This window comes from Pelodiscus sinensis, chromosome 10 (genome assembly GCF_049634645.1).
Source record: "Pelodiscus sinensis isolate JC-2024 chromosome 10, ASM4963464v1, whole genome shotgun sequence".
Taxonomy (NCBI): Eukaryota; Metazoa; Chordata; order Testudines; family Trionychidae; genus Pelodiscus; species Pelodiscus sinensis.
This window is the reverse complement of record NC_134720.1, coordinates 47,079,153-47,091,694: the sequence shown is the minus strand read 5'-3', so window position 1 is coordinate 47,091,694 and position 12,542 is coordinate 47,079,153. Positions and strand designations below refer to the sequence as shown.

The window sequence follows — 12,542 nt, the reverse complement described above, 5'->3', positions numbered from 1 at the left end:
ACCGGGGCTCTTGCCACTCTGCTGTCCCTCCCTTTCTGTTCCCCAGTCTGCACAGCCAGTCTTGTTTTCTTCATTGGTCACAGCTGCAGGTGCATGTCTCCAGGATCGGCTGTTCTGGCAGCACTGTTGGGGTGTGGTCAGCCTGGTTGCCTGTAAGCAGTGAAGATGTCCTGTCCTTTCCAGCTATGCCCAGTATTGGGCTTGTGAACCCCATTACCAGCTACGGACATTACAACTGGGGAGTAGAACTGGGCAGTAAAACACCCAGCTGCCCCCTAGGCTTAGGCTACATGCTGGTTCACAGCACCCTACGTAGCTCAGTGCCATGGCCACTCTGAGCATCTTTGGCTCCCAAATCACACCCCTCAGTCCTTTGGGGGAAATGAGTGCCCTGGGTTTTGCTGCTCTGAATGTCACCCACCCTTCTCTTCCCTACCCTTGTCTGACAGGGAGATGTGCATGAGCTCGGTAAGCTGCTGATGCAGGGCTCCTTCAACGTCTGGACTGATCACAAGAAGGGCCACAGTAAGGTGAAAGACTTGGCACGGTTCAAGCCGATGCAGAGGCACCTCTTTCTCTACACAAAGATCCTGCTCTTCTGCAAGAAACGGGACGAAAACACGGACGGACACGAGAAGTCTCCTTCATACAGCTTTAAGAATTCTTTAAAGGTAACGGGCATGGTAGAGGACAAGAGGAGTTGTATATATCCACTAGAGAAGCAGGTTTAAAATAGCACAGAGGTGAGCCTTTTCAAGGCAAGATTAGACATTTGAAAGACCTTTTCTATGGAAGCAAGCTGAACACGGCAGAAGCCCTGGGAACAATCTTGTTTTTGAATAGGGTGAAACTCCTGCTGGAGATGAAACAAAAAACAGGACTATATAGCACTTTAAAGACTAACAAGATGGTTTATTAGATGATGAGCTTTCGTGGGCCAGACCCACTTCCTCAGATCAAATAGTGGAAGAAAATAGTCACAACCATATACAGTAAAATTCCAATAGTCCGGCATCCAATAGTCCGGCACTCCTGATAGTTCGGCATCAAAATGGCAAGAGCCTAGTGAGTGAGCTTCGGCAAAAAATAAGTCACAAGGTAACAGCGGCAGCAGCTGAACTGAGCAAAAAGGGTAAAAAAGGCTTAAAAAAACTAAAACATTACAATATACTGTATACAGTATGTACAATAAAAAGGGTTAAGAACACTTTATATACAGTATATAATGTATACAGTATATATATAACCATCTTATAGTACCTTCTGATAGTCCGGCATATCTGATAATCCGGCACCACCTAAATCCCATAGGTTCCGGATTATCGGAAGTCTACTGTATACCAAAGGATACAATTAAAAAAATGAACACATATGAAAAGGACAAATCAAATTTCAGAACAGGTCTGGCCCACGAAAGCTCATCATCTAATAAACCATCTTGTTATTCTTTAAAGTGCTACATAGTCCTGTATTTTGTTTCAGCTACCCCAGACTAACACGGCTACATTTCTATCACTATTCTGCTGGAGATGGGCCAAGAAACCCTGGAATGTCAGGTGTCTTTGAAATCCTGGATCTGAATTTGTTTAACTGGCCACTCTCTTAATGATTTGGTGAATCTCCCACAAACCTGGAAGCTTTTGAAATCTGGATCTGAATTTCCACTCAAACTCCTTACGTCTATTGCTGAAAGGGCCCCTAATTCCAAGGGACATTAGTTAGCTCAGTACAGAGTGTTCTGCACTGGCTATGTCCTATAGGTTCCAAAGAGGATGGAAGAGAGACTGTTCTCAGTAATGACAGATGGCAGAACAAGGAGCAATGGTCTCAAGTTACAGTGGGAGAGGTCTAGGTTGGATATTAGGAAAAACTATTTCACTAGGAGAGTGGTGAAGCACTGGAATGGGTTCCCTGGGGAGGTGGTGGACTCTCCATCACTAAAGGTTTTTAAGTCTCGGCTTGACAAAGCCCAGGCTGGGCTGATTTAGTTGGGATTGGTCCTGCTTTGGGCAGGGGTCTGGATTCGATGACCTCCTGATGTCTCTTCCAGCCCTATGATTCTATGATTTTCTAATTCTATAGTGAGTAGCAGAGATAAGCAGTTTGGGGTTCATCTCATTGTTCCAGACAGAGATAATGTCTCTATGATCGGCTGTTCTGGCAGCAGTGTTGGGGTGTGGTCAGCCTTATTGCCTATAAGCAGTGAAGATGTCCTGTTCCTTCTGTCTATGCCCAGTATTTGGCTTGTGAACACCATTACGTGCCACAGACGTTATGGCTGGGGAGTAGAGCTGGACAGTGAAACACCCAGCTGAGTCCATGGCTTTGACTACATGTAGGTCCACAGCACCCTAGCAATGAGCAACTTTGGTTCCCTAATCACACCCATCGATCCTTTGATTTGAACAGTGAGGAAAACAAGTCTGCCCTGGGGTTTATTGCTTTGAACATCACCATGTGAAAACCTTTCTCCTTTCCTCCTTATCTGACAGTGAGATGTACATGAGCATGATATTCTAGTTTTAGGCACGTGGTGTTTTTCTATTAATGTCAGTGGAATAGGATGAAGCTTTGAGAACTACAACCTATGTTCTGTTACAAAAATGTCTACAAATGACTCACAAAAAAGTTGATTCTTGAAATGTTCCAGCCCCATAATCCTGATACTGTTAACATTAGTTACACTACTGGGGACAAATTCTTCCATCAAATACCACAGTGTGATCCTTTGGCAACATTTGAAGCAACATTTGGCTCAGTGTGTGTAGGGTTGCAATACACTAGCCATTAATAGTGTCTGTTTATGAAGGCATGAACTGTTCAAAAACATAGGAGTATAAAGTATCTGTTTATTGTATGCTTCAGAGGGGTAGCCGAGTTAATCTGTAACTGGAAAAGTTTAAAAAATAACAAATAATCTAGCAGCACTTTAAAGACTAACAAAACGTGTAGATGGTATCATGAGTTTTCGTGGGTACAACTCACTTCTTCAGATGACTGGAGTATTACAAGTCCAGATCCATAAATAAATAAGGGAAGGGAGGAGCGGGGGGGGGGGGGGGGGGGGGGAGGGGGAAAGAAGGGGGAAGAGAAAAAAGGAGTGAATTAGATTATTCAAGTTACAAGAGGCTGATAAGAACAATTTGCACCTCTATAAGTACCCATTGGTTGGTTGGTTGGTTAAGTCATTAGGAAGTGGCAGGTAGTGTGGGAGACAGCCAATATCTTTTCATTCCTCTCTGATAGGAATCAAACGTGTAAATGAATTTAAGTTCCAACCCTTCCCTTGTGGAATTAGCCTGAAACAGTACCGTGACTTAGAGATCCATTAATGAGTGCCCAGGAAGGTTAAAGAGTTCTCCAACAGGTTTCTGTGTGTTGCCTTTTTAGATATCTGATTTGTGTCCATTAATTCTTACTGTTTACAAGGTTGGATAAGAATTCTAATTTGTCTTCTCTCATAGTATGTGAGCAAGCTTATGCTCTTTGGATGCATTTGTTCTTAATTTTTTATCTATTTCATTTTTTCTGTTGCTCAAAATTGGGGGGAAAGCTAATAATTATGTCATGATAATAGAAATTGAGATTCAAAAGTTAAAACTTTGTAACCATTAAAACACAAATTGTCCTTCGTCACATATCAAAGTCGACATCCTTAAATCAAATACCAATGGCTTGTCAGGCGAAGTTCGAAAAAAAAATGCTGTTGATCTGTAAATTTCAGTGATCGTTGATGGAAATGGTTTTCGGTGGTTTGGTTGTGGATGGTGAAATTGATGTTTACCGACACTTATGATTAAAAATGGAATCCTTCCAAGCCTACCTATATGGGATGGAGAGCCACTATTTTTGCTATATATAAGCTGTAAAATAAAACCACCCACTCCTGCAGCCCTTCTTTTTGTTAGTCGGGTCACGCAAGTGGGCTCTTACTTACTAGGCAATAGTCTAGTTAAGATTGTGCAACCAAGCACTCAGAAGTTAACTGATGCAGAATTAAAGCTGAGCACCCAACTTTAGTCCTGTGTATATATTTTAAAACTAGAAGATTAACCCAGTGTTGCTTGGGTCCTAAATTCAAATAAGTTTTGTTTTTCTTCATTTAAATCATTGTTTTGGGGTGGTGCTGCGGTTGAGGGATTCAGAATGCAGGCTGCCCAGGGGAGGGAGCACAACTTCAGTCCTTTCTTACTGCGGCAGCTTGGAGCCAGATGAAAAGTGCCTGTCCATAGCTGCTGCAGCTACAGCAGGCACAGCTGGGGGGAGAGATGAATGTCCCCTATCTGTGGGACAGACAGACAGAGAGACACACAACCAAACAAACTCTCTGAAATATACAGTAGATAGCTATCCCTTTCTCCACTCCTGTCCCCTGCTGGCCCAATAGGATTATAGCTGTCCCATTCCCCCTATCTGGCCCCTTGTTACCTCTGTCCCTCCTATCACACCCCTCCCTTTCCATTTTCTGAGAAACAATTGAATTTCAGGCACATCCCATTGTCCTGGCACAATCAAGCCCTGACCTTGCTCTAAGTTATGATAATAGTACGCTGGCTACCAAATTTGGTGGTTGGTCCTAGCTCTTACCGTTTAGGAGTTCTTAAACATATGGACTCATGGACAAACAGACAGACACACATTTCTAAAATAAATAGTAAGATATGGCCTCCTTTCTATGATTGCATTTGACGTGACCCAATAATACAATCTGGGCAAGTGTTCAAATTGAAATTTCTGATGCAACCTTGTATTAAGAACACCCACAACATGTATTTACCTGGCAGCATTAGAGCTGTCTGAAATACCGTCTCTATCTAACCTGATTACCTAAGAGATGAGAATACAATATAAGAGTTGATAGAATTACAGGCCTTAGCATTGTTGTGTTGTTGTTTTCAGTCTCTTGTCCTCATGTGTTTGGAAACTCAAAAGGATTGCAGTTTTGCCCTAACTCCTGGTTTTGGCCTGCAGATTCTTATGTGATATGACTTGCCAAGATGCAGCCTTAGGGCTTGATTCATGGAGATACTGAACACAGAAGAAAATGGGAGTTATAGGTGTTCAGCACTTTTGTCCTTACCATGAGCACCTTAGACCCCTGTTCTCCAGTAAACTTTGTGTGGGCAGAGCCATGCAATAGCATGGAACACCCTGAAGTTAAAAGGTCTGCGCATAGAAAGAGAGTTCATTTCAAAGGGTCTTGGGGTGTAATCCTGCAGGGTCCTGGTCCAGCAAAGCACTTAAATTTGATGATGGAATTGATGGGACGATTCATATGCTTCGGTTCTTTGCTGGATTGGGATCATAGTACAGTAATCAGTATCTCAAAGGGTCAACATTTGAATTTAACAAATGTGCTGCTACTAATTGCTCTCTGTAATCTGTTAGAGAGAAACACTGACAGCTAAAAGGATGCAGAGATGAACTTTATGTTGATTCCAAAAAAAAAATTGGAATACATCATGCACTCTCTAAAGTTATCCAGAATAGGACACGTCCTTTTTATAGTGTCCTTCAGAAGAGATATCATGTAAAAATAAGTTAACATAAAGTTCCAAGTTTTTCTTTTTTTATTTTGAAACAGATGAGTACTGTTGGCATCACAGAAAACGTAAAGGGTGATAACAAGAAGTTTGAGATCTGGTATAATGGTCGAGAAGAAGTCTATATCATCCAGGTACAGACAATGTTTTTTATGTAAGGGAATTCACTTCCTGCCAGCTGTTTCCTTTAACAAGGCTGTTATTTCCTTGTCTGCTCTATTCTGGGTGCTACTGATTCTGTAGTGGGGGAGATAGAGACACTATGAATGAAACTAGTTTGTGATGTTAATGTTACTCCCATTCTCATAATAAACACATTATGAAAGTGTACCTCAGAGCAGCAGTGATTCTTAGAGCTGCTAATGAAATACTAACCCTGCCTATATCATTAAGGAAACTAGTGTGGCTGTGCTATGGGTGAACTTTTAGACCCAGTGTAAATTGTTATTTTGTAAAGTTCCCTTTGGTCCCAGTTCTGGTCATAGCGGTTTATCACAAGGAAGGGCTAAAAGCAAATTTTAGATTAAAGCGTCCCTAGAGTTGAACTCTATCTGCTTATATCTGCTTTGCACCTTTCCTATGTTTACAGGCATCTTCTGTTGAGCTGAAAAACATCTGGGTTTCTGAGATTAGAAAAGTCCTGACAGGACAACTGGAAGCATGTAGAGGTAGGACACCGTGTGTGAGCTTTGTGATGTTGTATTGACTCTGTATCTGACAGTCCAACAGCTAAAATGGGTTATTGAACGGGTATGTGCTGCCAAATACAATCAGCAAGAGCAGACCCAATATGTGGAAAATCAACATAATTGCAAGCGAAACACATGACTGAAGGTTGACCCTTATTCAACTAGTGAGCACTAGTCTTTTGTCTTGCTCATAAAACATGACGCTGAGGGTACGTCTAGACTGCGGGGGTTTTCTGGGATACCAGAGGTATATACTGTAAACACATTATGAAAGTGTACCTTAGAGTAGCAGCGATTCTTAGAGCTGCTCATGAAATACGAACCCTGCCTATATCTTTCAGGAAACTATTGTGGCCATGGTATGGATGAAAAAGAAAACACAATGATGAGAAATGATGTGGGAGTCCAGTTAGAAAAATAAGAGGAACTTTTAGACCCAGAGGTATCCCAGAAAAACTCCGCCGCGTCCAGGGAATGCGTTTGTTCTTCCGCTTTTTTGTGGAAGAGCAAACATGCTCTTTTGAGGAGCCCTGTATACCTCGTTCTACGAGGAATAAGGGCTCTTCTAAGAGAGGAGGCTTTTCTGCCATTTGGCCCCGTCTAAATGGGCCCAAATGGCGGAAAAGCCTCTTTCAGAAAAGCAGTCGGAAAAAGCTAGACAATTTACATAGCTTTTTCTGAAAAAAAGCTATAGTGTAGACCTAGCCTGAGAAGGAGGGTAGTTTCGTGGCTACAGTGTTAGCCTCAGACTCTGGAAATAGTAGTTCAATTTCCTACTCCACCATAGACTTCCTGTGTCACTTTGGGTGAATCACTTAATTTCCCCAGGTGTTTTTCCATCTCTTAAGTGGAGGAAGTACCACTTCCTTGCCTCACAGGGTGTTGTGAGGGTGAATGCAGGAAACCATGTTAGGTGCCCTAATTCCATACTAATGGCCTATCGAGGGACCAAAAATATGTATGAAAAAACATTGAATGAGGCCTTGTGATGCTGGGCTATACAGTGGGGTCCTTATAGTTCTTCCTTGCAAACTATTGGCTTTTACCTGTAGTGCTGGAACAATTTGCATAGCGGGACTGCTATGGCATTGACACCAACTGTAAATCCTATATAAGATGCCCTTTCTCTGGCCTTTGCAGCCTTGCATGTCCCAAATCCTCACCATCCTACCTACCTATTTCCCTCACCACACCCCACTGCCCCTCTATATACTCCCTATTTCCTCAAGGCCACCATGCATCTTATATATGAGAATCCAGAGTGAGGCATCTAATTAGTGGAGCCATGCCTGTGGGCCACTAATTAGGTGGGCAGCTCTTCATTCTCTTGTAAACCTGAGCAGCCACACACACCTTAGAGAGAACTATTCACAGACCATCTGAATGCGGGTTGCGGACCACTGGTGATCCACAGACCAGAGTCTGAGAACCTTTGCCAGAAGATACAGTACAGGAAACCTGGGCTGAGTCATACATAGCTAGTATAATGGTATATCTGTGTCACTGAGCTACCCTTCCTGCCTGTTGTATCGAAATTTCCTTAAGTTAAAATGATTCATCAAGGTCAGCAGAATCTCACTGGTTCTCTAACTTGTTAGTGAAGCTGAAGCTCCAAAACTATATGTTTTGACTTGAAGATTTTCACCTGAGCAGCACATGTGACATTTCAGGTGGTGGTGGTGGTATTTTCCATATTCTCTTATGTCTCTACAGAAAAGAAATGACCAGTGTCGTTTGAAGCTATTTTTTTTTCTTTTTCTAACAGAAGCGAGCCAGCTACACCAAAGAATCACCGAAAGTGTGTACCATGCACCAATGAATTCCTCCAACTCAACGAGGTAAGCACAGTCTTAATGGTGAATCATAGAATATTAGAACTGGAAGGGACCTCAAGAGATCATGAATTCCAGTCCCCTACCATCATGGCAGAACCAAGCATGATCTACATAATTCCTGATAAATGTCTGTCTAACCCTGCTCTTAAATATCTTCAGCGATGGAGATTCCACAACCTCCCTAGGCAGTTTATTCCAGCATTTAACCACCCTGACAATTAGGAAGTTTTTTTCTAATGTCCAACCTAAACCTCCCTTGCTGCAGTTTAAGCCCCTTGCTTCTTGTCCTATCCTCAGAGGCCATGGACAACAATTTCCCCCCTTCTCTCTTTGACCCCCTTTTAGATACCTGAAAACCTCTCTCATGTCCCCTCTGTCTTCTCTTTTCCAAACTAAACAAACCCAATTCCTTCAGCCTTGCCGCATAGCTTATGTTTTCTAGACCTTTAATCATTTTTGTTGCTCTTCTCTGGACTTTCTCCAATTTCTCCACATCTTTCTTGAAATGTGGTACCCAGAACTTGACACAATACTCCAACTGAGGCCTCCAATTGAGGCCTAATCAGCGCAGAGTAGAGTGGAAGAATGTCTTCTTGTGTATTGCTCACAACACTCCTGTTAATGCATCTCAGAATCATGATCCCTTTCTGCAGTACTCCTTCTTAGACAGTCATTTCCCATTCTGTATGTGTGAAACGGATTATTCCTTCCTAAGTGGAGCACTTTGCATTTGTCCTTATTAAACTTCATCCTATTTACCTCAGACCAGTTCTCCAGTTTGTCTATATCATTTTGAATTATGACCCTATCCTCCAAAGCACTTGCAACCCCTCCCAGCTTGGTATCATCTGCAAACTTAATAAGCATACTCTCTATGCCACCATCTAAATCTTTGATGAAGAGATTGGACAGAACCGGTCCCAAAACAACCCCTGCAGAACCCCACTTGTCATGTTCTTCCAGCATGACTGTGAACCATTAATAACTACTCTCTGAGAATGGTTGTCCAGCCAGTTATGCACCCACCGTACAGTAGCCTCGTCTAAGTTTTATTTGCCTAGTTTATTGATAATGTCATACGAGACCATTCAAATGCCTTACTAAAGTCTAGGCATACCACATCCACCACTTCTCCCTTATCCACAAGACTTGTTGTCCTATCAAAGAAAGCTATCAGACTGGTTGGACATGATTTGTTTTTTGCAAATCCATGCTGACTGTTACCTATCTCCTTATTTTCTTCCAGATGTTTGCAGATGAATTCCTTAATTAGCTGCTCCATTATCTTTCCTGGCACAGAAGTTAGACTGACTGGTCTGTAGTTTCCTGGGTTGTTCTTATTTCCCCTTTTAAACATGAGCACAATATTTGCCCTTTTCCAGTCTTCTAGAATCTCTCCCGACTTTCATGATTTTTCAAAGATGATAGCTAATGGCTCAGATTCCTCCTCTATCTGTTCCTTGAGTATTGTAGGATGCATTTCATCAGGCCCTGGTGACTTGAAGACATCTAACTTTTCTAAGTAATTTTTAACTTGTTCTTTTTTTATTTTAACTTCTAAACCTGCCCCATTTCCACTAGCATTCACTATGTTAGGTATCCCTTCATCATCAAACTTCTTGGTGAAGACTGAAACAAAGAAGTCATTAAGCCACCTCTGCCATTTCCAAGTTTCCTGTTATCGTTTCTCCCTCCTCACTAAGCAATGGGTCTACCCAGTCCTTGGTCTTCCTCTGGCTTCTAATATATTTAGAGAATGTCTTCTTGTTACCCTTTATGTCTCTAGCTAGATTGAGCTCATTTTGTGCCTTTGCCTTTCTAATCTTGCCCCTGCATACGTGTGTTGTTTGCTTTTATTCATCCTTTGACCTAGTTTCCACTTTTTATATGACTCCTTTTTGATTTTTAGATCATACAAGATCTACTGGTTAAGGCTGCAAGCCAAGGCAGTTTTTTGCCAAATGATGAGTAACGTTAGTTTGAACCAAAGGGTTTGGTTTGAACTAATGTGTCCCGGCATGCACATTCACTTTCAAAACAGCTGTTGATCGGAGTAACGCACCGGCGAGATCATGCTAATGTAGCACGGGATATTTAAATCCCCGCTTCCTTGACTATTTCGAATGCCTACATTTGCATCCCTAGTTTGAACTAGGGTGCAAGTGTAGACATACCCTGAATTTACTTAAATTCTGCCTTCCTGAAATCCATTGTCTCTATTTTGCTGTTCTTCCTTCTACCATTCCTTAGTATAATGAATGCTATGAATTCATGATCACTTTCACCCAAGTTGTCTTCCACTTTCAAATTTTCAACTAGTTTCCTATTTGCTAAAATCAAATCAAGAACAGCTTTCCCCCCAGTAGCTTTCTCAAGCTGCTGAAATAAAAAATAATTGTCTCCAATGCAGTTCAAGTACTTACTGGATAATCTGTGCCCTGCTGTGTTAGTTTCCCAACATCTGTCCGAATAGTTGAAATCCCCCATCACCACCAAAGCACTGATATCAGAATATCTTTTACCTGGTGCAATCTTAGTATCTTTTGGTGCCAATGAATTATGAATCTGTTAAGTTACTTCTCAGGCATACCATTGTCTTCAATATCTTCACCCCGCATAAAGTCAGACAAAGATTTTGCCATAATCTCAAAGAAAAATGCACTCAATACACTGGAATTTGCTTTTGCAAAGGAACCAGGGGCATCTATGAATTTTTACTGGAATCAACTGAAATTGGGCCAAACAATTGAAAATGATCGTGGACTTCAATGAGGCCATCAGCAAATATGGCCTGCATTTAAAAAGGACATACATGCTGGCCTGATGTTCTGTGGGTAGGGTTGGGGATATTCTTTTGAACATTTCCTGCAGCTTTTGATTGTGTTTAACTTTATCAACCAAACCTAAAGGTCGTGTGGGACACAGCCAGCCTGTTGGCTGCTTGTGCTCTGCAGTACCATTTCAGAGACTATCACTGGAAATGACTTTGTCTGAAAACCTTGGAATGTTCCAGAAATGGTGCTTTATTTGCCTGAAATGTAACCACAATGAAGATCTCTGGGTGAACATGTCCAGAGCACAGAAAGAGGAAGGAATTCCAATGGAAAGTAAATTGCAATCAGAAAAATTTACCAAACCAAGCTAGATATGTAACCCTGTACCATGGCAATTTTCAGTGACAGAACTTCTGAAGCAGAAGCACTAGGTTTAATACTTCAGCCAACAGTTAAGTAACTTGAGGAGACACTGGCTATATATGTTAGTTTAATCTCCAACAGATGAAACAGAAGGAAAAATAAAGAGCTTACTCTCTTGACTTCCTGGGGAAAGAGAATTGCCCTTTATCCAAACTGTCACAATAGTGCAAGACCTGTGCATGGTGATTGCTCATATGGGCTGTGAGGAGAGGCCCTTTATGAAGGAACAATGATACTATTTGCCCCGCCTGCTATCCTAACAAGGGCGAGCCTGGGGCCTATCTGGTGTGTTGACTAGAAGGATTAGAGACACAAGAATCTGGGTACAAAATATCTTAAACCAACAGAGGAGAAGGAGTGTCACCAGCCTTTTGCTGAGTTTTCTGACATCCATAAATAGCCATTCTGCACAATTGGAGTTCACTGGATTTTCACGGGTGGAGCCAGAGGAATGGAGGTGTGTGTTCAAAGGACAGCTACACCCTGTGACATGCTCCTGCAGAGAGGATGATCTTCCTATGACTGTGACAAACCTGTGATTGGAAAGGATGCACAGGTTCAACCAAACTCAGCAGCAGTATTGTTCGATGAGCAACCTATATCATTAGTGCTCCAGCTGCGTCTAGAAAGTAATTAATTAATTAGACTATATTACAGTCAGTGGATATGCAATCCATCCTGGGTTGCTCAGACACAAAAGGTACCAGACCACAAAAGGTTGTGTTGTTCACAATGATACTGTAAACCTTCCTTGCAACATCAGAGAAGTCTGATGGGATGAACCCATCTCTGTGTCGCTATGCAGTGTGCTTTCTTTCCTCCAGTCATATGCAGACACCCCCTCTTTGTGCTGCAAGTCCATAAGATAAAGCAGAGCTGGGCTGCATGGCTATGTCTAGACTGGCATGATTTTCCACAAATGCTTTTAGCGGAAAAGTTTTCCGTTAAAAGCATTTGCGGAAAAGAGCATCTAGATTGGCATGGGCACTTTTCCACAAAAGCACTTTTTGTGGAAAAGCGTCCGTGCCAATCTAGACGCGCTTTTGCGCAAAAAAGCCCCGATCACCATTTTCGCGATCAGGGCTTTTTTGCGCAAAACAAATATGAGCTGTCTACACTGGCCCTTTTGCGCAAAAGCTTTTGCGCAAATGGACTTTTGCCCAAACGGGAGCAGCATAGTATTTCCGCAAGAAGTACTGATTTCAGACAGTGGGAAATCAGTGTTCTTGCGGAAATTCAAGCGGCCAGTGTAGACATCTGGGAAGTTTTTCCGCAAAA

General features: G+C 42.1%; 1 protein-coding gene across 6 annotated transcripts in view; it reads left to right on the top strand.

Annotated features, from left to right (window-relative positions):
* Positions 1-12,542, top strand: part of MCF2L2 (MCF.2 cell line derived transforming sequence-like 2) — a 316,634-nt gene that overhangs the window by 272,155 nt on the left and 31,937 nt on the right. For all 6 annotated transcript variants that reach the window (XM_075938056.1, XM_075938058.1, XM_075938055.1 and 3 more), the window contains exons 22-25: positions 450-671; positions 5,585-5,677; positions 6,133-6,211; positions 7,998-8,070. In XM_075938056.1, coding sequence (XP_075794171.1) covers positions 450-671; positions 5,585-5,677; positions 6,133-6,211; positions 7,998-8,070 — 467 coding nt within the window. The remainder of the gene's footprint in view (positions 1-449; positions 672-5,584; positions 5,678-6,132; positions 6,212-7,997; positions 8,071-12,542) is intronic.